This window comes from Dermacentor silvarum, chromosome 7, assembly GCF_013339745.2.
Source record: "Dermacentor silvarum isolate Dsil-2018 chromosome 7, BIME_Dsil_1.4, whole genome shotgun sequence".
NCBI classification, from domain to species: Eukaryota; Metazoa; Arthropoda; class Arachnida; order Ixodida; family Ixodidae; genus Dermacentor; species Dermacentor silvarum.
Window position 1 is genome coordinate 54,061,207 of NC_051160.1, and position 27,635 is coordinate 54,088,841.

At 49.1% G+C, this 27,635-nt stretch overlaps 1 protein-coding gene across 1 annotated transcript; it reads left to right on the forward strand.

Annotated features, from left to right (window-relative positions):
- The first annotated feature begins 765 nt into the window (after window positions 1-765).
- LOC119458043 (intracellular coagulation inhibitor 2) lies at window positions 766-26,306 on the forward strand. Its single transcript, XM_037719841.2, has 7 exons — window positions 766-884; window positions 6,401-6,766; window positions 7,410-7,563; window positions 9,375-9,488; window positions 11,943-12,147; window positions 12,268-12,492; window positions 25,739-26,306. The coding sequence occupies exons 1-7, from the start codon at window positions 766-768 to the stop codon at window positions 25,774-25,776; spliced, it is 1,221 nt and encodes a 406-aa protein (XP_037575769.2). The 3' UTR covers window positions 25,777-26,306.
- The last annotated feature ends 1,329 nt before the right edge of the window (window positions 26,307-27,635 follow it).

Consider the following 27,635-nt stretch of genomic DNA (forward strand, 5'->3'; position numbering starts at 1 on the left):
CCGGGGCCATAAAGCTTCGCGGGGAGGGTGAGGAGAGGGGGGGGGGGGGGCGCTCTACGCCACGTGCGCCCTCCCGGGCCGCTGTATCTTGAAAGCCATCTGTGGCGGGGACAGGGTCCGCCCAGCGCTGTATTATCGCGGCTTATTTCGCGTTGATGCGAGCGGCAGCATGAACTTCAATTCGCTCGTTGTTGCTGCGCACTTACTCACTCCAGCGTTTCCGCGATCATCGAGCGAGATTCGTTGATGTTTGCTTGCGGGCGTGACACCATGCTTGTTAATTTAGTTAGTATGTCTATGTTTACAAGTTTATACGGCCGATAAAACGGCTATCCTCACTTTGTAAAGCTGTCCACTAATTTGGCTATCGCAATCGATTCTTCGCTTTTCGGGCGCAACTGCGACTTTTAATTATATCGTAGCATTTTAAATTTGTGTTCTGATTTTCACTAATTCACACGATCCTTCGCCAATCCCTCGTATTGGGTACGACCCATAAGGATAATTGAAGCTATGAACGCCAATAACAGCTACTATGACAATTTTACCAATTTTAGTAATAACAGCAGCTTCCTAATGCCATCCAAATTTTGGCCAATCCCCCACAGTGGGTATGCGCCATCGTAGAAGGAAATCCAATCCAATCCTATCCAACAGCTACTAAGCCCAACGACTGCTAGGAATACAGCTTAAAGAGTAGCCCCCATTCTCCCGTCAGCCGCGTCTTCTCCTTTGCCCATTACCCGAGAGGCCGCCCTGTACGGAATGTCACGCGTGTCACTGGACAGCCAGGGCTCGGTGGAGTATCGGCCGCCGTTCTCGGGCAACAGCTCGCCCATCGAGTCCGGAGCCAGGAGGAGCGGTGAAGCGACGCCCGAGGCCGAGTGAGTGTCTCTTCGCCCCGGTGAGGCTGGCAAGCCGAGATTCAAGATTCAGGAAAAGTACGAGTGCGAGGTAGAGATAGAGAAAAAAAAAGACAGAATAGGTGAAATCCAAAGAGATAAACAAGATCAACCACCCTGTTTGCTACTATGCAGGAGGGGATGGCGAAAGGGTAGAAGTGATTTAGAGAATGTGACGTGAATCTGTTCTGACATGCACGAGAAAGAGGAGAGTACGAAGTTTTAACTTGGATCCGTTAGTGATGTTCCTTGCTCAAGAACGCGAGCGAGACAATAACTGACCTCGTATGTGTAGTGGAGGTCGAGGCGACAGGCCGTCATGTCCCGGTGCAGACGCGGCACAACGAGTAGAGGAAAGGGTGAGTGCTTAAGGTGGAGAACGTATTTTTTTTTTTTTCGCGCAACCGCTTTTGTCATAGAGTTTTCCGCAGAGGTCACCTGAGAAAGATTTGACGCAAGTATGTCGGTTGAGCCAGAACGAAAATAACCGGTAGCACCACATGGTTTCAAACTAAACATCGTCCTTGTGTCTCCAAATGACTCCCTGAGTTTGCAAGTAGACCTTATCCAACGAAACATTATGCTATAAATGCAGCAATTTTAAAAGAATATCCATCTATAGACAGCCTTATCGCCTTCATATGCGTTAAATGATGTAACTGCTTGGAAACTTCGAAAACGGAAGTGTAACAGATAGAGGCACAAGTCCGTCATAAGCTAGAAACAGGAAGGTTATCATAAGATAACCGATAACACTACATAGTTAACTTATAACTGAATGATCGCAGCGCCAGATATCGGTATGATGAGTTTAGTAGGAAACCGTTCCCTGACTGTTCACACGCGGTGTTCTTCTCGCGTCCATGGCGCGCTAGGCTGGAGCTCACCGCTAGATCGAGTTCTGGCGCCGTCCTGGCTGTAGCACTAGCATCGAACTCAGGATTTAGAAGCAACGCCGAGAGCCACTGGAATGTCTACACAGGCTGTCCCAGCTATCATGCACCAAGATTTAAACATATGCAAATGCCACGTAGCTGGACAGAGCCAAGATTATGTGGTTGGTAATGCTGGTGCAGCTGAAGTTTCGAAGTGTGAGACCTCTTTCTGTATAACTTGTCCTCTGCAGTGTGTCCCACGTAACTCTAGCCAAACTTTAAAAATATGCAAATGCCACGTAGCTGGACAGAACCAAGGTGATATTGTTTGCCGTCGGTTGGAGATACTCAGGTTATTTATTGCACTCCGTCTAATTACCTAATTAGCACTATTTAATTAACCAACTTCTCAATTAATATAATTAGATGAAATCGTCAATGAGAAAATTGTAGAGCAACATGAAAAACTCCAGACACAGCTTTCTGTTGCTCAATAGGTGCTAGATAAATGTGTTTTGCCGAGCGTGAAAGGAGCCCGCGAATACACGCAAAACTGCCGCGCGACTGGCCGCTCGAGGCACTATGCGTGTATTCGTGGGCTTATTTCATGCTTGGCAAAACACATTTATCTAGCACCTATTGAGCAACAGAAAGCTATATCGGTAGTTTTTCATGTCGCTCTACATTTTTCTCATTGACACTTTTCATCTAATTATAATATTTGAGTGGTGGGCATGACCGCGGCTCCTTCTCCGCGACGCGGCGCTCGCATCCTAGGGAGTAATAGTGGCAGCGCTAACGTTCGCAAATGCCACTCTATGCTTAAAATCGGATATCTTGTCGGGGTCGGAAGTTAACCAAAGATCAGTAGGCCGGTTGGCTTTGGGAGCCCACGGTAAAACCACAAATGAGACAGTGCAGGGTGACATGGACTGGGCCTCTTTCGAAGTCAGAGAAGCACACAGCAAAATTAGTATTGCAGAAAGACTCAAGAACATGGATGAAAATAAATGGGTGGCTAAAGTGCACAAGTATCTGTACATGAAAAGCGCGGACACAGAATGGAGGAAGAGGTGGAGAAAGTTGGCAGCCAAGTACAGGATAATCGAAACTGTAAATAGACAACCAGGAGTTATCAGAAGAATGTGAGAGAAATAGATACAGTGAATTAGATGCAAAGAATGCAAACAAAAAGACCATGAATATTTACAAGAATGAGAAGAAAGGAATTAGAAGGGAAAATCTGTACGATAACACAAAGGGCAGTGCCTTGCTATTTCAGGCTCGAGCCGGTGGCCTAATGACCAAAACATACCGGAGCAAATATTCGGAACTCGATGAGGCATGTGTATGCTGCAGTAAAGATCCAGAGACCACTTAGCACATCCTAATGGAATGCGACGGGATCCACCCAGCGAGAACCGTAGGTAACGTACAACTTCCAGAGGCGCTTGGTTTCAAAGTGGAAGGCAACATCGACTGATCAGCAGTAGAGATAAGCAAGAGACGATTAGAGTATTGGTGAAAAAAAAAGCAGAGAAGAGATTGATACCACCTCATCTCTTAAACTCACAGGTAGCGGTACAAGGTAGATTTTGAACAAAAAAAGAAGAAAAAGAATAATGAGTGGTATACAAAAATACTAGATAAAGAACATGTATAGCATACATGATTAAATCAAGCAGGCTAGGTGACTATTTGTCACTGCCTCGTATCAAGAAGGATGCCATTAAATCATCATCATCAATTTCATGAGTCAAGGAGACTTTCGGGCGCTCCGGTATAATGTTGCTGTGGCTTGGATGAACTGAGGCAAAAAATTATTTTGCACTGCTAAATGTAATCGCTTGCTAATTTCGAAGTTACGGCTGAATGTCTATGCTGGGCAAAGGGCATGCTGGCACAACTTTATTCTCAAGTGCGTTCATTTGTTACAAATATTCTCACCTTATTTATATGGGTATGTAGAAGTGGAATATCTATGCAAAACTTCGGCAAGGATCAGAAACGCACTGTATACTTGAAATGTGAGGGTTATATGTACGTTTAACATTTCGTTAGCTGGTTTCAAAGGTTTGAACGAGTTTAATTGAATTCTCGGGTTTTACGTGCCAAAACTACGATTTGATTATGAGGCACGCCGTAGTTGGGAGACACCGGATTAATTTTCACCACCAGGGGATCTTTACCATGCCTCTAATACGCGAGGCGTGGGACATTTAGGCCCCATCAGAATGATGCCACTGCGGCCGGGATTTGATCCCACGACCTCGTGCTTCTCAGCGCAACGCTTTGAACGAGTCGTCTGCAGAAATGTAGGTCTGTGCATTTCGCCGTCATGTAGGGCGTTAATTAAGCAGGACGTAGCATGATCCGCTCACAGAAACCTGCCGCAAACCTTGTGCACATATATTTAGTTGCATGTTAGAGAACTCCAGGTGGTTAAAATTAATAAGGAGCCCCCCGCTACGGCGTACCACATAATGATTCTTGCTTCTGGAAGGTACGCCCCAGAATTTATTTAAATTTTTTTGTGCCACGATCCCCCCGATAATGCTTCGTCGTGCAATGTCGCGAACTGTAATGAGGGTCAGTTTGCATTTGATGCTGAAATTTTGAGTCGTGTTCTCTGAGAGGAACCAGTATTGTACGTATTGACAGGGGCACCAGAGAACAAGCGAAATCATTCAAAATAATTGTGTGAGAGTACAGAACGAAAGAATTGGCGCATAGTTATGTGTCTAAAGTTGAATTTGTTAGCAAATAGGCGCACCTAACTGATAGGATTAAGCATGCCAGTGCAGAGGCAGACATTCTATGTGAAGTGTCACTGATGTGCACACGCACAAAGGATGTTTCATCTAAGGTCTAAGGCGCATCAATCTTAAAGAAAGGTGTTTTTGCGGATTGAAGAAAATCCGTTCATGTTACTGCGTGAGTTTGCATGTCATTGACTGCTGAGCGTGCTGCTTCTCAATGCTTGATAGCGAGAAATTGAGCACCAAGTGTGCAATGATAAATTATACAATTATTGTCTCGTTTATTAGTACATGTAGATGCCACCCGAGAAGGCAGTACCATAACTATATAAACAGTAATGGCTGAAATATTAATTGCAACGAACACAATTAATTCGTCGTTTGCCCACGCGTCTGCTTACGGTACGTTTACTTTAATAATTTATTTTAGCAATTTTTTATGAATCCCTTGATGCATGCAGGAACCATTGGCGAAGGGGGGAAGTTTCGTTACATCAACGTAAAGCAAGCGTTATTAAACAAGGCAAAAAAAAAAAAGAACGTCAGCGAAATAAAAGCATTATTCGCACAACGCAATCGCAGGCAGTGATTGCGTTGTGCACAATCGCTGATCAGCTTTTCAGTGATGACTGATCCCTTTTCAGCTGATCACGGTGGCGGTGGCGGCGCAGAAGGCGTGAACGTGCGCCGAGCGTCCGTATTGTTGCTATCGCAAAAATAATGAAGTCTAAACAGAAGGAGCGAGAGAGAGAGGAACATTTTATTGCGATAGCAATTATATGGACACTTCAGGCGCATTTCTAACGTCGGCGTCGTTGTGAGGTTCCGTATAAAGTCTTCTTCTTCTTTTTGGGGTATTACGGGCCAAAACCAGTTCTGATTATGTGGCACGCCGTACTGGAGGGCTCCGGAATAATTTTGACCACCTGGGGTTCTTTAACGTGCACTACAACGCAAGCACACGGGCGTTTTTGCATTTCGCCTCCATCGAAATGCGGCCGCCGCGGCCGGGATTCGATTCCGCGCCCTCGTTCTCAGCAGCGCAACGGCTTAGCTGGCTGAGCCACCGCGGTGGGTTCCGTATAATGTCCAACAGCGATAAAGTCGTCGCCTCACGCGGTATGCTGCAGGTGCGAGTGACAGCGCGCGAAGCGAGCCGACGATCGCAGCTCAATCTACGCGCGCCAGGGAGGAAAGCGGAGAGCAAACGCGGTCTTCCGTCACGCGAGAGGCCGGTGGGGGGGGGGGGGGGGGGGAGTGGGGGTGGCGTTGTGCTACGACCCCAACTGCGTCTTTCGCGACCGGGGCGCTAGGGAAACTGACGATCGCGGCTCAATTTCGCTCGCGAAAGGAGGAAAGCGGGGAGGCCGCGCTGGTGGGAGGGGTTGCGGCTTCTACTCCGCCAACAGCTGAGCACTTGCCGCGGCATGTATGCGGTCGCGCGCGCCGTATCTTGAAAGCGATCTGCAGACGGCTCATACCTTTGCGCGCGCTGTTTTCGCCGCTCAGTTTCCGTTAAGTGATTGACAGCACGTAGGTCACTTCTCTCGCTGCTGCAGCCGCACCGTTTTGACAGAGAGTGTCCGCGGTGGTCCGCGGTCATCGAGTGCTATGTGTTCATGTTTGCTTGTGCGCGCTGACACCACGCTTGTTAATTCAGTTAGTAAGCGAATGTTTCCAAGTTTATACGGCCGACAAAACTACTGTCCTTACTTCGTATAGCTGTCTACTAATTAGCTGTCGCAATCGATGCTTCGCCTTTCGTGCGAAACTGCGACTTTTTTTTTATTGAACCAGTGTTCGGCGAGCTTCTTAATTGGTTACTCGTGTGGCCAACTTTGCAAGAAGGAGACATCGCGTGCAGGCAGCATGTTCGCGAGCAGTGCATGAACCTGGCGCCGGACTTCGTACGGAGCAGCCTGCAGTTGGCACTGGAGTTGCACGAGGTGATTCGGGAGTCCGCGGGATCGCGCAACGTGCTCTTCTCTCCCTTCCTGCTGTCGAGTGCCCTGGTGGGGCTGTACAACGGCGCACGCGGCCGCACCGCCGACCAGATCGCGCGTGCCGCGCACTTGGGATACGAGGAGCCCCGTCTGGTGTCCACGTGCCTGCCCGCCTGGCACGCGAAGCTGTTCCCCACGTGGCCCGACAGCAACCGGCGCAACTTCGAGATGCGCCACGACAACTGCCTCGTCTACGACAAGGGGCTCCGGCTCGCCGACGGATACAAGTGAGTGCGCAGAGGCTGCCATTAATGGGAACCGAACATACACGTTAAATTCTCTTTATGACACCTTGAAGACATCGTCGGCTCTGCCACCCGTCTATCTATCTATCTATCTATCTATCTATCTATCTATCTATCTATCTATCTATCTATCTATCTATCTATCTATCTATCTATCTATCTATCTATCTATCTATCTATCTATCTATCTATCTATCTATCTATCTATCTATCTATCTATCTATCTATCTATCTATCTATCTATCTATCTATCTATCTATCTATCTATCTATCTATCTATCTATCTATCTATCTATCTATCTATCTATCTATCTTCAAGAATCATGTACCATGCTGCACATCTCAGGTTGTTTTGCTTTAAGCCCATGTCGGTGCTTTAAGTTGATGAATGAATGAAACAATGAATAAACATATCACTCATAAATCGCTTCAGTTCCTTCATCGTAAATATATATCAGAGTTTAGGCGGGCGATTTCCATGTTCTCAAGCAATGACACCAAGAAATTGTAGCAGGTGATTATGCCTGCTGCTCTCTCTCTTTTCTTAACAGTGTTGAAATTGCAAGGAAATGGGTAAATCTTGCCTATCGACTGAATGAATTAATTGGCGCTCGATGGTGCGCAGGCGGTGGCTGAGCCGCTGGTGCCGCGTGGAAGCCGAGGATTTCGCCAATGACCCGACAGACGGCGTCGTGTTCCCCACGCGCATGACGGCCTGGATCGGGGCGCTCACCTCGTTCTCCTGCAAGACACCAGAGGACGCCTCCTTCTGGACAGAGGTGGGCATTTTTGCACTAGCGATCGACGAACTATTTCACGTGGATATACTCACGGAAACTTTTCTGTCTCAGTTGAAGGGAAGTTATCGTGGTCGCGCTTCTGAACACTTGTTACGATGGAGGGATGAACAATAACATGTTTATCGACTGATAAGGTAGTCTAGCATCTCGTCCTTGACCGTCTGAGGTGGATGGTCTTATTAGTACAGAGAAACCTATTCTGTTTGCTGTGTTCCTGAACCTGTGTTCTCTGATCCTACAGGCTCCTGCCAGAGAGAAGTGCTGGAATATTTCGTCCTAGCAATCTCACTAAACGTGTACACGTTCAATGGAAGGACGTGAGTTGTGTCATATCTTCCTGAGACCCGAGTATAGCTTGGTGTGATTATCGCTTTTCAACTCAGTTAATATTACGACCTGGTTCTTACGAACAAGAAAAAAAGTTTGTTTAAATGGCAAGGTTAGGAGCTGAAGAAAACGCCTCTATTGATGTCCGTGGATAAAGTAACCGTCTCTTGATGTTGCGGTGGTTTGGAAAATTCAGAGCTCTTCCCCTATGGGAAGATAGAAGACCTGCGAAGCTGTTGGTTTTGTTTAATTATATTATAATTATTTAAATTTGGTAGTTATGTCAAATGGTTGAAACGACACAACACATAACTTCGTTGCGTCGCCTCGCGCCGTATGCTGTATGTGCGAGTGAAAGCGAGTTTAGGTGACTAGATTCACACCACCTTGCACCATAGGCCGCAGCACGTTGGGCCGCTGCGCGTTCGGCTTCTCGTCGCTTTCGCATCCGTTCGCGCTGTTGAGCGCGCCGGCGCTCCTTGAAGGCGCGCTCTTCCTCTTCGGAGCGAGAGACGCGGGTCTTACCCATACCGAGTCCTAGGGGCAATTGATAACGTCGCTAGGGAAATGGCTGCGTCAAGAGAGATTGATACACAGCTATTGGCTGGCAGACTATTACGTTTTATCACTGACGTTTCGGACATGCATCGTCATAGACTAGCGTTTGGGCAACAGCGTTCATCGCTCCGGCGCATTGTTTTTGACTCTTTGGGTACCACGTTTGAGAAAAGTAGTTCAAGGGCGCGTCACAGGTCTCCGAGTCCACAGGGGTATGTGCTGTTGAGCTTGGACCCTTTCTGCACTATCACCAAGATCGGCCCACATGACCGGCGTATGTGCCGTTGAGCTTGGACTCTTTCTGCATCATCACCAGGATCGGCCCACTTTTTTTTTCCTAGGCGTCACTTTGTCTGCGGACGCGATCCGCCAGAGCCTAGCGACATACAGCATCGTGAATTTCCATGTCGTCTCGCTCTATTGAATACAACTTCACGGGTCTTTTTCGCGGTATGTGGTGAGACTACGGTCTAGACCAGGGTATATATTCACGAATGCTCACGGCCAAAAAAAAAAAAAGAAAGGCATGATTAAACCACTATATAAATGCAGTTTTGTATGCATCTAGCTGACTTCATATCTGGCGTGAATAGATTACGTAATCGCTTCCGAGCAAATTTCGAAAAACAAGACAATATACGGTATGTATCAGGAGGGTATATAGAACCGGATAGGTTTACATTGAATGTAACGGTGCTTATTCTTTTCAGCTACATGCATTATACATTTTTGCTGCTAATTGCACTGCAGCAGTATTTAACTGCTGTCTTAGTCCCTGCACGCCGCATTCACCTTGCACGTGAGATAAATGGCATTCATGCATCGTTCACAAGCTATGTGTGCTAGCAGCAGAGAAACAGGCGCCTTAAGCTAACAAGCTGTTCACTCGCTTCCGGCGCGCTCAGGTGGACCGCACGACGTCGCTGTTTCTGCTCAGCATTCTCTTCATCAAGGGAAAGTGGCGTCACGTGTTCCGCGTCACCCGTGGGTTCTTCCACGAAACGCCGAAAAAATCCAAGGTAAGAACGTGTATGGAGTACGAAAATTGTTTTCGCTGTTGTGTTTTAGACAACCCCACCCTTTCTACAGAATGAAAAAAAAAGTATACGCTGTACGCTTCTCCGTGCATTTATGTCGAAATGTTCGGCAGGATTTCGGATTGAATTACGAAGTACTGCACGCAGGTTTAAATGATTTTTCGAATTCTGCGCTCCGAACAGAAGTCACGGCTGTAGCTTAAACTTTTTCGAACTGTTGTCGCGAAAGTTATCTAATATAGCACGTTACAGTGCGACCTTTATCTGCCTGTTACCTGTTCTCACTTGTTTACGTGCATCTTCAGTGCAAAAAAAAAAGTAATCAACATCGAAATCTTTTTGGTGTTCTCTTATATAACGTGTCTGTGTTTTCAAAGCATGTCGCCCTTTTCAAGACATCGTTGTGGTTCAGTGCCTGTGGCCGTCTTATGATGAGCGTAAGTTTGTGCGTTCGATTCCCAGATGAATTTCGCTGAGGGTGGAACAATAACATCAACCTGAATTTAGGTGGAAGTTACAGAAGCTCAAGTGGTTTAAATTTATGCGGTGTCCCCGACTACTGTCTTTAGTCCTTGTGTTGGATTACTTCTTGAAACTCCTTATTAAACAAATCCTGGTTATTTTCTGATGTGGGTGACCTGTACCAATCACTCAATCAATTGCTTGTTCATAATGTATGCAACAAACATGGACAGGTCACTACACAGAAGGAAGTCCAATTGCAGAAGGCTTTAAGACGAAGTTCTCTCACTGAAAAGAAAGAACAAATCCGGCAGACCCAATTAACAATGACTGTCGACGTTAATGCGATTAGCATTAGAGCAATGTAGCGATACGCCGTTTTGTTGCAGCCACATTCATGCAGATGCAGTGATCACTCTGACATTTTGATTGCTTCGGCTGTATGCGACGTACACCGTCTCCGCTATCGATCGGCCCACTTTTCTATGGTACTCGATTGCCAGGACCAGCCATGACCATGACGGCAGGACGGCGATGCAGTGGCTATGGTCTAATGACGAAGGTGGTTTGACGACGGCGACAACACGACAAAGGGATGACGGTTCTCATATGGTGGCGATGGTTATGACGGCGACAGAGGGAAGACAATGGCATGGCGACAATGGGATGAGGAATACTGCCTGTCGACCATGGTATGTATGGTGACGACTGTACTACGGCAACTATATCACGACGACCGCGTGATGACGACGGTATGATGACGATGATGTAATGACCGTGACGGCATGGCAATGACAGTATGACAGCAAATGATTGGCAAAGAATGTATGACCATGTATGACAAAATTAACGAAGCAATCAGGACGACTGCATGACAACGGTAGCACAATCACGATTAAATGATGACAGCACACCCGCCGGGGTGGCTCAGTCAGCTAAGGCGTTGCGCTGCTGAGCACGAGGTCGCGGGATCGAATCCCGGCCGTGGCGGCCGCATTTCGATGGAGGCGGAATGCAAAAACGCCCGTGTGCTTGCATTGTAGTGCATGTTAAAGAGCTCCAGGTGGTCAAAATCAATCCGGAGCCCTCCACTACGGCGTGCCTCCTAATCAGAACTGGTTTTGGCACGTAAAACCCCAGAAAGAAGAAATGATGACAGCACGATTCTGACAGAATGACGAAAGCGAAATGACAGCGATAAAACGAAGAAGGCGGAGTGACGACAACGCCAGGACGATATTGGGATGTTTATGAAATAGTGACGATCGTAAGACGACAGCGCGATGGCACAACAGCGATGGGAAGACGACGACTCTATGACAATGAGGGCAGGACGACGTATGCGTGACGGGGAGGTGCATAACAAATTTGGATTGGCGTGGACGGGACGATCGCAGTACAATTCACGACTGCGGTATGATGACAAATGCACGACGAAGACCATATGACGATGGCATGACTATTTTATGAAGACAATGGGGTGACGATGAGGCCGTTACGACGGCTGTATGACGACGACTGTATGGGGACGATGGCGTGACGATGACATCACGAGAATCACAGGACGAAGTAGGAGTGACGACGATGAAAAGACTACGACTACAGCACGACGGTGATATGACAACTAATGCGTGAGCACGACTGCATGACAACGACGACGCGACGACGACGGGATGACAAGAGTCGGAGGCCGAAGCTGGAGGGACGACTATGAGGGTATCAAGACCGCGAGGACATACCTAAGCTATAGTGCGCCAAGCTCGTAGGGAACGTGTGCCACTGGGTGGGCGTAAGAGGCTATATAGATAGATATAGATATGCACAAAGTGCCTGAAGTAGGCAAAGCATGCTAATCGTTTAAAAAAATTAGTGCAATATTATAGCACAAGAGTAGAGCATAGTATATCACATAGCATTTATGAAAGTAGATCATAGTACTGCATAGTTAAGGATACAGTGCTCTCGACGATGCAGGTGGTTCGCATGATGAGCCAGACAGGGCACTTCCGCACAGCCGAAAGCGCGGAGCTTGGCGCCAGCATGTTGGAGATTCCCTACCGCGAGCACAAGAAGACCATGGTCATCCTCGTTCCGGACCTGCCGAACACCCTGCGAGACCTAGAAGGAAAGCTGAATGCGCCCCAAATCCTCAGCTGCATCGAAAGGCTTGAGGACAATGGTGAGTCGTGGGGTTTCACCGGGTAGGTTTAAAGAAGTGGCAGTTTCACCCAAATGAGAGAGCGGGGTAGGGCACGGGAGCGTCTTGTCGTACCAATGGGGTACCAACATGCGAACGCAGGTCCGCTGAGCGTGAGCGTGCCCATGTTCCGCGTGAGCGACGTGGTCGACCTGAAGGAGGCGCTGCCGGCGCTCGGGGTCAAAGACGCCTTCCGACCAGATGCGGACTTTTCGACGCTGTGCGATTCGGCGGCCGGCACCGTGTGTCTCGTTCGCCCGACACGTGGCCGTGTTCCATGCGCGCGAACGTTCCAGCAGCCGGATACCCAAGTACAAAGGAGCCCAGGTAGGCGCCTACAACTTTCTGCGGTTATGCGTATGGGGGAAGGAAAATGATTAGGAGGTATCATGTTGTCAGGCAGCAACCCTTCGCAAAGCCACACCCTACCACACCGCTCTCTGCCCACTTTAATTCGTAGACTCACGGGAAATGCTAAGACCGTGCGTTGAATCATGGAAATTTCACGTCGTACGTGGCTTGGTTTGTAGTAGAATTAAGGGCCGCTGATCAGCCAGAGCTGCCACCACCTTCTCCAGCCCACGCCGATCGTTTTCTGCTAGCCTCATTTGACGCAAGATCGTGCGTTGCATCATGGGAACTGCACATCGTACGTGGCTTGGTTTGTAGTAGAATTGAGGGCCGTTGGCACCTGGAGCTGCCACCTCCTCCTCCAGCCCACGCCGATCGTTTTATGATCGCCTCATTTGACGCATTTACATACCGAAACATTGACGCCACTGAAACGACAGCACTAGAGAGTTTTAGCGTGTCCGGTATTCCAGTATACGCAGTTTTGTTTGCTTATTGCCGGGTTGCTGGACGCCTGTATAGCGACATGCTGTGTCACTTCGTCTAACCAAAATTCCTTAGAGTCACGTTTCCCTGTTCCATGAGTGTTCCTGTAAAAAAATAAAATAAAAAGGCAACGTGTGCGTGACTACGACACTGCCGAAAACTTGCACCTGTAGCGAAGCGGAATGCACTTGGTTACTGCAATAATATTTCCGCGTTTGCCTGGTGGAGCTCTGCACCACCAGATGGCACCACAAACTCGCCCACTCACGTTCCGCGTCCGGTAACCCTGCTAATCCGTAAACGGTAAAACGTTTGCGGGCAAACTAATACTCCCCGACTAAATCTGGAGAGTACGCACAATTATCCGCGCGTTAGAACTGCCGAGAGCCTGCTTGTGCGGAGCAGCATAGAATCTGGTGGTGACGACGATAATTTCTATCCCCTTTGAAATGGGGCGGCGACAAATAGTCCCTCTGCTTACGTGATTTAATCAGGCTTTACTTCACCTATCGCAGTCTCGCCTTTTGCCTATCTTTTCTTGACCTTTTTTTTTCTTCTTCACAATCCATTTATTGTACATTTCCTTATGCCTACCACTATTCCGGTTCTGTCAATCAATTCCCCCACTACTTTATAGTCTCTGGTTTATCTCGACTGGGGACTAGTTAATGCTTCCATTCGCTTTGATTCCCACTGCTTCTGGAAAGTGGGCTTTCCTACGGTTCTTGCTGGGAAAATATCTTGGTATGCCATTACGGTGTCCCGAGTAGTTTCCGCACTTTTGCTGCGGCAGACACATGCTTTATGCTGTCGCTAATACATGTATTTGCTACGGTACGTTTTCTCCTCAGCCAGCCAGCATGGGCCTCAAATAGCAACGCACTGCCGTTTATGTTAAGATGCAGATATTCTCTGCAGATAACCTCTCCTGATTTCATTCTTGCCGTATTGGTAAATCCCCGGTTTTTTTGTTTTTTTTGTTCGTTTTCATCCTTTGCACCATGGTCGATAGCGTTAAGGGCCCCATGTTCTGTCTGAGGCCAATGCAAGGACCGACCAGAGCCTGGCGTTTGTACTCCCGTAAACGAACGGCGCTGTCCGGTGTTTTCGACATATTTCGGGGTCGGACTTGCAACTATTGTGCCACGTGCTCTAGCACAACCGAAGTGCTCGAAGCGGAACGCCGGTTGTTTGCGACTCACGCGCTTTCGCGCGAGAACTCCGTGGCATACGAAGGTTTAGATGTTGTGGTCGGTGTTCGTGGCTGTGTCGCGTTTCACCGCCGCCTGGAATGTCGGTTGTGCGGGGCGAGTTCGCATAGCCGAATTCCACTGCGAGTCCATTATTGAGATGGGCCATATCGCCTTGCTCGCTCACACACACAACGACCGTGGCTCACCGGAGCTTCGCTTAGACCGACTGCCACAGTGCGTGGGCTCTGCCAACGCCTGCTCTGCACGATCTTAAATGAGATGGTCACATGATTATGTCATGCAGCCATCGTCATGACGCTGTCTGATTCTGTCGTCGTCGCGTCACGGTCGTCACGCTGCTTAATAAAAAAATTGGGAGGACGCTTAAGCTTCGCTTTTAAGAGTGGAACGCGATATCATTCAAAGCTCCCTGACTGCTACTCATGGTTCCCGACGACTGCAGCTTATGCAACCGTAATGGTTACTGGCAAACACTGGCGGCGAACGCTATGCACGCAAGCGAGCTTTCTGGTGGAAATGCGGCCTCTTGCGTGGGCCGATCCCGGAGATAGTGCACAACCGCGCAGAAGAAATTGCAGCATTTTCAGGTTTCCGTATTTGTTTCGCACTTTTATTATTTCAGTCTGAGAAGATTTAACATAAAAGGCATGCGCTGTGGGTGTTTTGTTTCATGACATTTGTTTGTGGATTGTCATTCTCAAAATTCCGAGGAATAGCTTTGCCAAGAATGCAAGAAAAGGTAGGAGCAACATTAATGATAGAATGGTGTGGCATACCTAAACGTGGTTGGGGATGATTTTCTCGGCCGCGGACGCCAATGCCGACGCCGACGCCGGATTTTCTGCGACACGGGGCCCACACGCTATCGCGTTAAAATTGGAGGACGCTTAAGCTTCGCCTTTAAGAGTTGAACGCGAGACCATTCAAAGATCCCAGACTGCTTCTCACGCTTCCCGGCAAACCGAACACGGCCCATACACTCTAGGGTCCAGAGGTACACCACAGGGCGCTGTCCTCTCCCCCCTATTGTTCAATCTGGCAATGAAGAACTTGCCTGCGCAGCTGGAGGCTGTCCCGGGGGTGCAACACACACTCTACGCGGACGACATCACCATCTGGGCCACGCAAGGCTCTTTGGGAGGCATGCAGGCCAACCTGCAGCAAGCGGCGACCATAGTGGACCGATATGCTCAAGCTTGTGGCCTCCAATGTTCCCCCCAAAAGTCTGAATTCGTGCATCTCCACCCCTCGCCCAAATGCACGTCCAAAATTGCTCTCTCTCTAGAGTATGGTCTAATCCCTGAACAACCTGAAATTAGAGTCCTCGGACTTTTCATCAACCAACACCGCCGGTCCGACACAACACTAGGGAAGCTGCGGAAGGGGGGGGGGGGACCAGGTGGGCCGCATGGTCCGCCGGGTTTCCAACAAGCGCGGGGTCTCAGATGCAAAGATGCCTTGCGGCTGGCCAATGCATTTGTGACTAGTCGAATCTTGTATTCGACTCCGTACCTCCATCTCCGCAAGCATGAGGAGGACGCCCTTGAAGTCATCCTCCGAAAGATGATTAAGCGGGCTCTTGATCTCCCGGTCAGCACCTCTAACCAGCGCCTTCTGGGCCTGGGGATGGTGAACACGTACCGGGAGCTCAAGGAAGCTCATCTTACCAACCAAACCACACGTCTTTCCTCAGACACTGTCGGGTCGCCGCCTCCTTGCCCGACTACACCTCCAACCTCTCAGACTGATGGAAGAGCGCGTACGTACGCCACAAGAATGGCGCTATGCCCTGCACGTGCGCCTCTCTTCCCCGGAACATGGCACGCACACACCATGATGGCAGACGCCTGGCTCGGGCGGAGGCCCTGGCGCGCCATTGTGATTCCAAACCCGACGTTTTCTACGTGGATGCCACCGGCCCACACCATGGGGGATGGTTTACGGCCGCGGTGGTCCACGAAGGCAAAACAGTTAACGGCCTTAGATTTCGCGCTGGAGACATAACACATGCGGAGGAAGTCGTCATCGCGTTGGCTGCATCCGATTCTCGCTCTCAAACCATCATTACCGACTCGCGAGGAGCCTGTCGGAACTACGAACAGGGTCAGATACCATTCCTGGCCTATCGCCTCCTTCATCTAGCTGCCGAACCGGGGACCCGACCCCCGATACGTCGTTTGGGCTCCTGCTCACATGGGATTAGAGGGAAATGAGGCAGCGGATGCTGCCGCCCGCGCGCTTTCTCACCGGGCTCCTTATTTCTCTGACCCCGCCGATCAGGACTCCACCCCCAACCCAATCTACTCGTATACAGAAATTACAGCTTACTATCAATCCGGCCACGAACTCTACCTCCGCCCGTGTAGAGGCCTCAAAAAGGAGGAGCGTCTCCTGCTCCGCCTCTTCACGAACACTATGCTGTGCCCGGCGGCTCTTAAACATTTCGATCTGGCCTTTACTGGAGCTTGCCCGCACTTTGCGGAGAAGTCTTCGGACCTCTACCACATGGTGTGGGCTTGCCCATCCAACCCTGCCTTTTCCCCCTTACCCAACCCTACCCGGGAGGACTGGGTGGCTGCCCTGCTTGGCTGCTCAGACCTACGGGCCCAAAAGGCCCTGGTTAAGCGCGCCCAGGCGGCGGCTACCGCCACTGGGGTCCCGTACTAGGGACTCCAGCTAGTGTTTGTAAGGGGCGGCCTCTTCAGGGTCGTCCCGAGCATACCTCCTCGTACGTTTTGTCGTACAATTAAAAGTTTTTCACCACCACCACCATCCCGGCAACTGCAGCTTATGTAACCGTAATGCTTACCGGGAGACGCTGGCGGCGAACGCTATGCACGAAGACGAGCTTTCTGGTAGAAACGCGGCCTCTTGCGTGGGCCGATCCCGGATGTTGTGCACAGCCGGGCCGAAAAATTACATGATTTTCATTTTTCTGTTATTGTTTCGCAGTTTTAATATTTCAGTATGATAACATTTAACATAAAAGGCATGCGCTGTCGGTGTTTTGTTTCATGACATTTGTTTGTGGGCTTTTATTCTCAAGATTCCGAGGAGTAACTGTAGCAAGGCGTCGCACATGCCCATCATCATCATCATCATCATCATCATCATCATCATCATCATCATCATCATCATCATCATCATCATCATCATCATCATATATTTATGTCCACTGAAGGACCCTGCGATTTTCCTAACTTCATCACCCCACTTAGTTTCTGCCGTCCTCGACTGTGCTTCCATTCTCTTAGTATCCATTCTGTAACTCTAATGGTCTACCGGTTATCCATCCTACGCATTACGTGGACTGCTCAGCTCCATTTATTTCTCTTGATGTCAACTAGAATATCTGCTATATGCTCGTTTGCTCTCTGATCCACAGCGCAGTCTTCCTGTCTCCACAACGTTACGCATACCATTTTTTTTTCGTTTCATCGCCCCTTGCATGGTTCTTAACTTGTTCTCGAGATTCTTTGTTTACCTCCAAGTTTCTGCCCATATGTTAACACCGGTAGAATGCAATGATTGTACACTGTTCTTTTCAACGACAGTGGTAAGCTTCCAGTCAGGATTTGGCAATCCCTGCCGTATGCACTGCAACCAAATTTTATTCTTCTGTAAATTTCCTTCTCATGATTAGGGTCGCATATACATATACCTAAACATATGCAGAATGATTTTCTCTAACTGAAGCGCCACCGACGCCGGACGCCGACGCCGGATTTTCTGCGACACGGGCCCCTAACGCTGTTGCGTTAATACCGCGGAAGTGTACGCCATCTCACAAGCTGGTTCCAGCACTATGGAAGCTACACAAATTCTTAGTCAATAGGAAGGCCGAACGTCCCTTGAGATGCGCTCATCCGGCTCCGCGTCGTCTGCTCAGCGTCTGCCTTGCAGTCCTGTCAAATGCTCCACGGTTGGTGGATAGATGCAAAAAAAAAATGTTTAGACGCCGTAACTATAATACGTTTACATGCATGCGACAACAGGGCTTCGCTTTACCTGTACGCTTTCCCTGCAGTTACCTCGCAGCCTCCTTAGCAAGTAATAAGGGCGAACGCCCTCATAAATGTTCACCTGCGGCACAGCGTCTGCTCGGGGTCTATACTTGGCGTTTGCTCGTTCCCGTCATCACGTACCATGCTGGAGCGAGGTAGTAAATTAATGACGCACTGAACAATTAGGCTTTTATAGCGCTCCGCATCGTCAACGCATCACCAAGGCTAATGCTGTGGCACCATCTGCTAATTAGAAATCAAACCTGTTTTACGGCTCGGTGCAGTGTCTGTAGTCCTAGCAGCGTTAAAACAAAACAGCCGATCTGAATAATTACGAAAGTACCTAATGATTTGACCTCAGCTTGAGATGAGACTTAGCGATGACGGATTTTGCCGCTTGTTTCCGGCTGACAGGGCGGGGAGCTAGTAACAAGCGCGAATTCGGATCGAAGCGGGTGGTCGGCGCTGTGTGGGTGCTGCCATGTTGCCACGCTTGGGGTGGCTATTACGGTTACCCCCGGTAACTGCCACGGTAATTCTAGGTTTACGACGTGCATGCGCAAAGGCCCCAACATGTCACGTATCGCTGTACTGTATCATGTAGCCAGCAAGCATAAAACGCTTTAGTGTAGCCAATAATAAGCCAGTTACGTCCGTAACTATATACCGCTGCGGAAGGATGTTGCCTGCGTACGTCTCGTACCTTCGGCAGTGCTGCAACGGCTACATATATGGTGATTGTAAAGGAGGAAAGAGACGCTTACTTCTGCAGCCCTTAAGCGAGCACGGCGCAGAATGCGCGTTTGTTCTTCGCCGTGCGTTCAGTCCCCGTGAAAGCGCGCGCCCCTCGCACCCTTTCACTCGCACATACAGCGTTCGGCGCGCGGCGCTGAGCGGGCGGGTTGGCAGGGGGAAGTCCGACCGGCAGGATGGCCGCAGCGAGGGCAGCCGGGGGGGCGAAGTGGTCCGCTAGCAACTCCGCCAGGGCCGCCTCGCTGATGCCCAGCGAGATAGCCACCGCGAGGACGGGGTGGCGGTTGACCTTCCTGCCGGTCAGGGACTTTAGGAGGCGCCAGGCCAGGGGGCCCTTGGAGCGGTTCGACCCACCACCCAGACAAACGGGTGGCACTGGGATGCCCCCCACGACCACTCCCCCAGCGAGGCCTGGCTCGCAGGGAGACCTCGCTCCTTCTCCGGCTCCGCATCCGCTGCAGCTGGACGGCAGCACGCAGCTACCGACTGGGACGAGCGACGTCCCCGGCCTGCAGCTCCTGCGGGGAGCCGGAGACGATCGAACATCTCCTGCTGGCCTGCCCGGCGTACCTCCAGCAGCGGGGCCCACTCCTGCAGGAGTTCCGCCGCCTGGGCCTCCCCTCTGGCAAGGAGGAAGATCTCCTCTTCCCCGGCCGACACCACCTTTCTGCACTTCGAGGCGTCGTGGAGTTCCTTGACTCGTCAGGGCTCTCCGCACGCCTCTAAGGACATTTCTACAAGCGGGAAGGCCTCACGGCCTCCCATCCCACCCCGGGCCTGACCGGCCTGGCACAACACCCCTGCAGACTCTGCAGCACACCAAGGCCTTCCATCTCGGCCTGATACGTGCCGCCTATGCCTGCCGGTTTTGCTTCGCCCAGCCATGGCGACTCCACTCTATCCCTTCTTTCGCTCCCACTTACCCCTCCCCGTTGGCGCTGAGCCGTGCTCCCTCAAGGGCTGCAGAAGATAGCGTCAACCTTTCCCTTTCCCTCAAGAACCACTTATCATCGGCGCTGAGCCGTGCTCCCTCAAGGGCTGCAGAAGATAGCGCCAACCTTTCCCTTTCCCTCACGAACCACTTATCATCATCATCATCGGCGACGATTTCATCTCCATTGACGTCATACGGAACCTCACGGCGACGGCGACGGCGACGCCGACGGCAGAAATCTGCTTTTGTGTGTCCATATAATTGCTATCGCAATAATAAGCCAGTTATGTCCGTAACTATATACCGCTGCGGAAGGATGTTGCCTGCGTACGTCTCGTACCTTCGGCAGTGCTGCAACGATGTTGTGATATAGAGCACGGCCGCTGGATAAAAAAAGGTGCCTTTTTTATCAAGCGGCCGTGGATAGAGTATAGTTCTAGTGTGTCCTTCTTCATTTTTGTGGTCCACAACAGCTGTTTGCTTACTGTGACAATATTCAGTAATGATGGTTGAATTGGAATACGTTAAACAATACAGGTCAACAGCAATAACTTAAGCATAACCACAGTTGTTGTGCTAGGTGCTCCGCAAATATTGTTATAAAAAATGTAGTAAGGGAATGATTCAAACCAAACACTTTGCAGAACTTACAAAAAATTGCAGGCCCTTGGATCCTTTTAGTCTAACTTTGCTGGTAGAGAGATAATGAAAGACAAGGTTTGGCTTTTGTTTTTTGAGTTGATAAAAAAAGAAAAGAAGACAATGCCTCGCCTATGACCGACAGGGATGGTGATGTCACGCAAGCAGCTTGAAAATGAATAGCACCGTTATGCAGATTCCACGCACTGTGGAAATTAACGTCATGTTTGCTTCACACGCTGATGTATCGAAGTGCGTTAATCGCAGCTCTTATTTTCGGATTTGCCAGCAACTAGTCAGAGACTGAATTATTCTTGGCCTATGCTTGTTCACTCCCGCTTCGGTGGAAACAAAGTAAAATAAACTAGAAACTGTCTTATTGAAACTTTTTCGATGTGTTTGGCATGCTTTAAGAACTAACTGCAATTTCGTGTGACTCTCGTAACACTTTCATCGGGCAATCCCGAAGATTGTGCAATCTAATACAGCGGTAAAAATCACGCGATGGTATGGTAACACGGTACCAACGCACGACCGCACAGTGGTACTGTACTACGATGTGGTGGTGTCACTGGTACCGGTTGCACCGTGCGGTAGTACCGGTGGTAAGGGAAGCGTTCTCGTATTCTTCCCTCGTGACCGTTAGCGTATTGAGGCCTCTGGTTGAGACGCTGCAGCCTTGGTCGCAGACGCTGCGCCGGTGGTCGGAGACGCTGCAAACGCTTCTGAACTAATTGTTCTCGAAGTGGTGCTCAAAGTACCCGTTGGCTCCCAACTACTTGTATGACCCATTGGTAAGCGGAGCACCATTCATAACACGTAGTGAAACGTAGTGCCCCAAATAAGCAAATCCAACAGCATGCTAAACGCTTTCTTTGATATTAATTGGGGTTGGTTCTTCATAAATTTTCGTGTTTGAACTCACTACATTTTCATATTGGTTCTCTGTCTATACAGCACGTGCGAATTAGCACATATGTTGAGCACTATTAACATCAAGAAATCGCACGCACGAAGGGGCGGACAGCACATTTGACGCACCTGCGAATTCGCAAGTACGAAATTGCAAGTAAAATCTCACCATGTGAAACAAGCTTTAAGCCTCTTTTTACGCATAATGTTAGCACATTTACCATTAACACAACAATTTAGATAAATGAAGCTCCGCGTCCAGCGGTTCCTCCATGAGGGTGGGATTTGCATTACGTGTTTTTGGCACCGTAAAGATGTTTTCCTTCTCTGTACGTTGCTATTTGTTGTAGCTATTCGCAGTTTGACGCAGAAGGTACGCGACCTGTGGCGCCTAGAATGCAGACTTACGACAGAGGCTTGTTTGAATTGTTGTGTTTTGCTTAGCACATAACAATGAAGCGTGACGCAGACTACCTCGCCATGTTAAAAAAAAGTGAAAAAGTGGAAGACAACATTACCCGCCGTGGTTGCTCAGTGGCTGTGGTGTTGGGCTGCTGAGCACGAGGTCGCGGGATCGAATCCCGGCCACGGCGGCCGCATTTCGATGGGGGCGAAATGCGAAAACACCCGTGTACTTAGATTTAGGTGCACGTTAAAGAACCCCAGGTGGTCCAAATTTCCGGAGTCCCCCACTACGGCGTGCCTCATAATCAGATCGTGGTTTTGGCACGTAAAACCCCATAATTTAATTAACAACATACAGTTTCTTCTGAACAGTCAATGCCGCCTCTTGCACTGTCAGGTTGTGCGGCCCACTACGCACGTGACTTATATCCAAGTCACACGCTCACTTTAATGATCTACAAAAACAAAGATAATTGAAGTTTGCGAACCCTATTGGATCTCCGCTGCGAGCACACACAAGGGAGCCAATTAGGCACGTGGATTTAAATGGCCTTTCGTTTTCACTGGTCATTGAACACGTGCGTGTGATTGTGGCACGAAACAGGTGATTAATTCGACACAAGTCTGCCACGCTTCCGCAATCCGTCGAATAGATCAAAACCAGCATTCACCCTCATATTTTTGCTGCAGGCCACCCACAGTGGTGGCATTCTTTAAATTGTATGATTCGGAAGGAGTGGTTGGTACCGTTAGGTGGCACCGCCTACTTAACGCAGCGCCTGCTTCGCACGCCAACGCGTGCAAAGTTCAGCACGTGAATCTAGAAAGGCCCAGAATAGGAAAGAGGCGTAGGTACAAACATGCACAAACAAGTACAAACGTTGGCAGTTCCGTAAGTAAGGGAAAGTACAGAGTGTCACAGAAGCGGGGAGCAACAGAGCTGTAGTTACCAAGAGATCAAGAGACCCTCGGACCACCAGACCACGAGACCAAGACAGCAACAGAGCATTGGCAAATGCATTTTGCGGCTCAGCATGGGGTCGCGGGTTCGTGTGCCAGCGTTGTTTTTTTTTGTTTTTTTGCAGGATGGGAGGGTGGGTTCCCTCGCGGTCAACACTATGCGGCATCAGTCAGACGGGTGGATCCAGGGCAGCGTGAAGAGGGGGGGGGAGGATCTTGAGAATGGGCGGGCGGGGGAAGGGTGGGGGAGGGGTGCTCACACAGCAGTGCCGAGATGTTGGTTAATTATATAAATGTACAAGTATACGCGTGACAGAAAATAATGAAAGGCAAAGCAGATATACATAAAATTACATAGCAATCGAAACGCACTGTAACAAGAAAACAACAAAACCAGCACGATTAACAACAAAACTATTTGGCATTATCTACTTTTTTGCCATTGTAACATTATTAAAGTCTTCACACACTTTGTCCCTAAGTGTTTCTGTTGCGAACGATCCTAATTCACTGGTTGGAACCTAGAATATGCACAATTTCACGTTCTCACTTCTAAAAGCCATTCTTGCTGTAAAACTTACAAGGAAAAGGTATTCTGTCGACTCCTGAGGCGAGCAGCGCGAGAAGACTTGATACAAAAGTAAGAAGACGAACACAGCGCTGGCTATCAACTGAGTTTATTGAAATCACACAGATATACATGCTGCAAAAAACATCTGGCAGAAATAAAATGTCGCAGTTTCGCCCGAAAGGCGAAACTGCGATTGCAATAGCAAATTAGTAGAGAGCTATAAGGAGTAGGGATAATAGTTTTATCGGCTGCATAAACTTGACACATTCGCTTACTAACTGAATTAATAAGCGTGGTGTCAGCGCGCACAAGCAAACATGAATAGATCACGCTCGATGACCACAGACAACCACTGTCAAAACGCTGGCTCGTGCGGTCTATCGCTTCAACGGAAACTGAGCGACGAAAGCACAGCGCATACCAAGATCAGAGCCGTGTGGAGATCGCTTGCAAGATACGGTGCGCGCGATAACACCGGCAGCCCGTACCGGCGAAAAGTCCAAGAATGCTTTGTTGCCAGAGTAGAAGCCGCCCCCCTCCCCCAGTCCCTCCCGCGCTGCCTTCCCGCTTTGCTCCTTTCGCGTGGGAGATTGCGTCGCCAGTTCTCCTTGCGCCCGGTTGCAAGATACGCATTTCGTGCCGCAGCACAGCGTCGCCCCCACCTCCCTCCCTCCTATACCTCACGGCCTATCGCGCGACGGAAGTCGCGTTTGCTCTCCGTGAAAGCGCGCGTCCCCCGTGCGCCTTCACTCGCACATACGGCTCGCGGCGACGATTTTATCGCCCTTGGACTTTATACGGAACCTCACGGCGACGACGACGGCAGAATTCCGCTTGAAGTGTCCACATAATTGCTATCGCAATGTAAAGCAGAAGTAAGAGGCAAGAGGGCACTGGTTACCCAATGATGTGCATCCAGATATTCTATTTCTGAGGCATACAACGTGACAAATGGCTTAGCGACACACATTTCACTAGACTTGTGTCGCCATGTGTGTCGCGAAACCCTCTGTCACATTGCATGCCTCAGAGATAGAATATATGGATACGCATCAATGAAGGACCAGTGCCTTTGATGTCTCTTTCTTTTAACTTTTTTATTTATCACATTTTTTGCCACGTAATTTGTTCACAGTATAATACCTGTGATTTCAATAAACTTCAGCTGATAGTTTGCGCTGCATTCGATCTTCCTTGCCTTTGTATGAAGTCTTGCTTTCGCACTGCCCGCCTCAAGAAGGAAATACCGACTCAGCCAGGAAAGCATCCTTCTAAGATCTATCGACTGTTAACAGAGATTTTTAATTTAGCCGTCATGTGCATTACAAAATTTGTAGAAAATCCCAAGAAAAAGAAGATCTGAAGCACCAAGCTTACATATCTGTTAACTCATAAAGAAAACAGTATCGCAGTTCTTTAATCTTGCCTTATTCAGACATCTGAAGCGGACAAAAGTTATACAGAAGTGATACAAAAGTTATACTCACCACTTTTAAATGTACCACTAATTTTTAGCAGTATCTTTAAACATTGTAACAATTTAACGCCAGCTGCAAACTCATACTTCAGGTTTGTCCACTTCAGATGCTCATAGAGACATAGTTAAAAAAAAAAACGGCAATAGCCGGCTTTGGGGCAGACTTACGGATTTATTCTAATATTGTTCCAGTGTTTTTCTAAAAATCTTGCAGTTGCGAAATGTGTGAGCACTTAAATCGAAATTCTTCGTGTTACAGTCAGTATAGTTTAGCTTTCTCTCAAGTGCAATTATTTTCCTTAATTTCGTTTCACCAGTTGTCTAATGATAGACTTTTGGCGTCTAGATCTCGCCAATTTGAACAAGAAATCGGAGTTGGCACCCGACTTACGCCTTTTGAAGAGAAGTTATTTGAGTTGTATTAGTAAATTACCCTCCTGCCGTACCGAAAAAGACCCTCGTACCGAAAAAGCCACTCTTAATACGGGTGCATGGCGGCACCACATTGAACTTCCCGCATCAACACGCCGTGACGTCATGAAAGTTTTCAACGTCTGTTAGATCTTAATTCTGTTTTGATTGGTAAAGGTGGATCGCATTGTATTCTAAGAAGAGGAAAAGTTTCGGGAACTTTTACTGCGCTACAACAGCCCAACTCCGAGGAAATACATTGAAGTTCAGTACGTCACTGCCACGTGCGGGCGCCGAGGTTTCAGGGGGCAAAATTCGACAATTAGAATATTTACGGTTATGGTATCTTCTAATCAGCCTACTAAGCAAATATAGTTCTAAAAGAAAACTTAGTTCGTGACCTGATTTAGCGTTTCACTTTGATGACCCTTTAAACCTCCTCTATCACTGCTGCAGGCCGCACCGGATATGTCGACGCCGCCAGCAGCGGATGACGATGGCGAGCAGCAGGAGGAGCAGGACAAGTTCATCGTGGACAGGCCTTTCCTGTTCCTCGTCATGAACAGCGAGCCAAAGGCCGTCCTTCTATTCGGCTCGGTCCGCAAGATATTCGCCTGGAAGTAGCCGACCTACGGTCATCGAGCGCCTCCTATCGCAGGATCTCTAAAGTTCTGTCGGCCTCTGCACACTGAACTCGTTCTTAGTATGTCTATCTTCACTCGTTTGTCCTGATTGCATTATCTCGAAAGAAGGCTACGCATGAGGGATTGTGCGCGTGCTACAATTATCGAATCGCGCCTTACACCCCAAGGACGGCGTATGTGAGCGAGTCGGGAGTACGCTGCGACATGGATCACAAACGTGCCGTGGTAACGACCCGCAGCCCATTTAATCAGAGGTTCAGCAATTTGATCCTGTTAGTAAACGCATTACAGTGAACGGAATTTAAGGGAACGCTGCGGAGGCGCAGACTTGCGCAGATCCTGACGGCAACTAAACCACACAACATCATGGTGGATTGAACTAAAATTGCAACGACTATAATAATGCGTCAGCATCGTTAGGGTATACTTTACGCAATTTCAGGGGGCTATCTATGTATGCATGTGTGTTTCCAGCCGTTTTTCCGCCTACCTGAGTCACTGGGTAGGCTATGGTCGAAAGGGTAACGGGCATCATGCTGCTGTTCTGAGGGAACAGGGTTCGAAGCCGACCGTAGAGCCAACATGGTTAGCTGAGTACGTGGCAATAGCGGCGTTTGCATGAATACGCCTAAATTGTATCATATCAACTTTAAAGTGTATGGCATCAGATGTAAACGAGGTATATATAATTCGTTAGGAAGGCGTATCGATCTGATGCGCGTAACCAGAACTTTTAATTACAGTGCTATGCAGTGGTCAGCTCTACAAGCTTCCTGACGGAGAGCGACAAAAACGCTCTAGCTAATGCTGAAGGCCGTTAGCGGATGAGTATTTTATAGCCTTTTCGGAACGCCGTCGCCGAGGAGGGGGCGGACGCTGTTCACGATCTCCAAGCTTGCGTGACGTCATGGATTGTGTCAACGTCTGTTAGAGCTTAATTATCTCTTTATCGGAAAAGGTGGACTGCATCGTAATCCAAGAGGAGCCAAAGACTGAAGCTAGCAAGTTTCGAAAACTTCTACAGCGCTACAACAGCCCAAGGACGAGGAAATAAACTGGAATTCAGTTCGTTTACGGCCGCCGTTCGGTACATGGAAGTAGCTTCAACCAATTTTCTAACCACCACTGGAGCAGCAGAAGAAAAGCCGCTGATGCGCGCACACTAACATCAATGGCCCAGCGTCTTCCGTGCCGAAGAGGAGGTACACGAATCCGCACACGAAGCATAACCGTCTCGCTCGCTGAAGGGAGAGAGCACTGGCCCGTCCACGCAGATATCAGGGCTTCGGGCGCGCTTCGGCCGAGGAGGCGAGGATGCGCCCACAAAGGCAGTCTTTTAGCCGTTGCAGCCACCTCAGCTATTCGCAACGATCGCGGGCAGCTCGGCGTACTTGAAACGTCCGTGCTTTCGCAGTGGCTTTGGCGACGCGATGCAAATTGTTCCACCAGAGAGTCCAGTCGTAACAGCCAACACGTGTCGCTGTAGATGGTGCATGGACTGGGTGGTACCACTGCTCAATGAAAATATTTGCTGCCAACTTAGGTAACTGGGTGTGCCCGCAGGTGCATGGCGCTCTTAAATGAACGTCTTCGATGGCAGTTTGGGTACCTGGGTACGTGCCACTGCAGGTATGTGCTGTTCCACAATGACGAAAAAGATCCTTCAAGTTTCTCAGATGCCGGGCGGAATCGAACCCGGGTCACAAGGG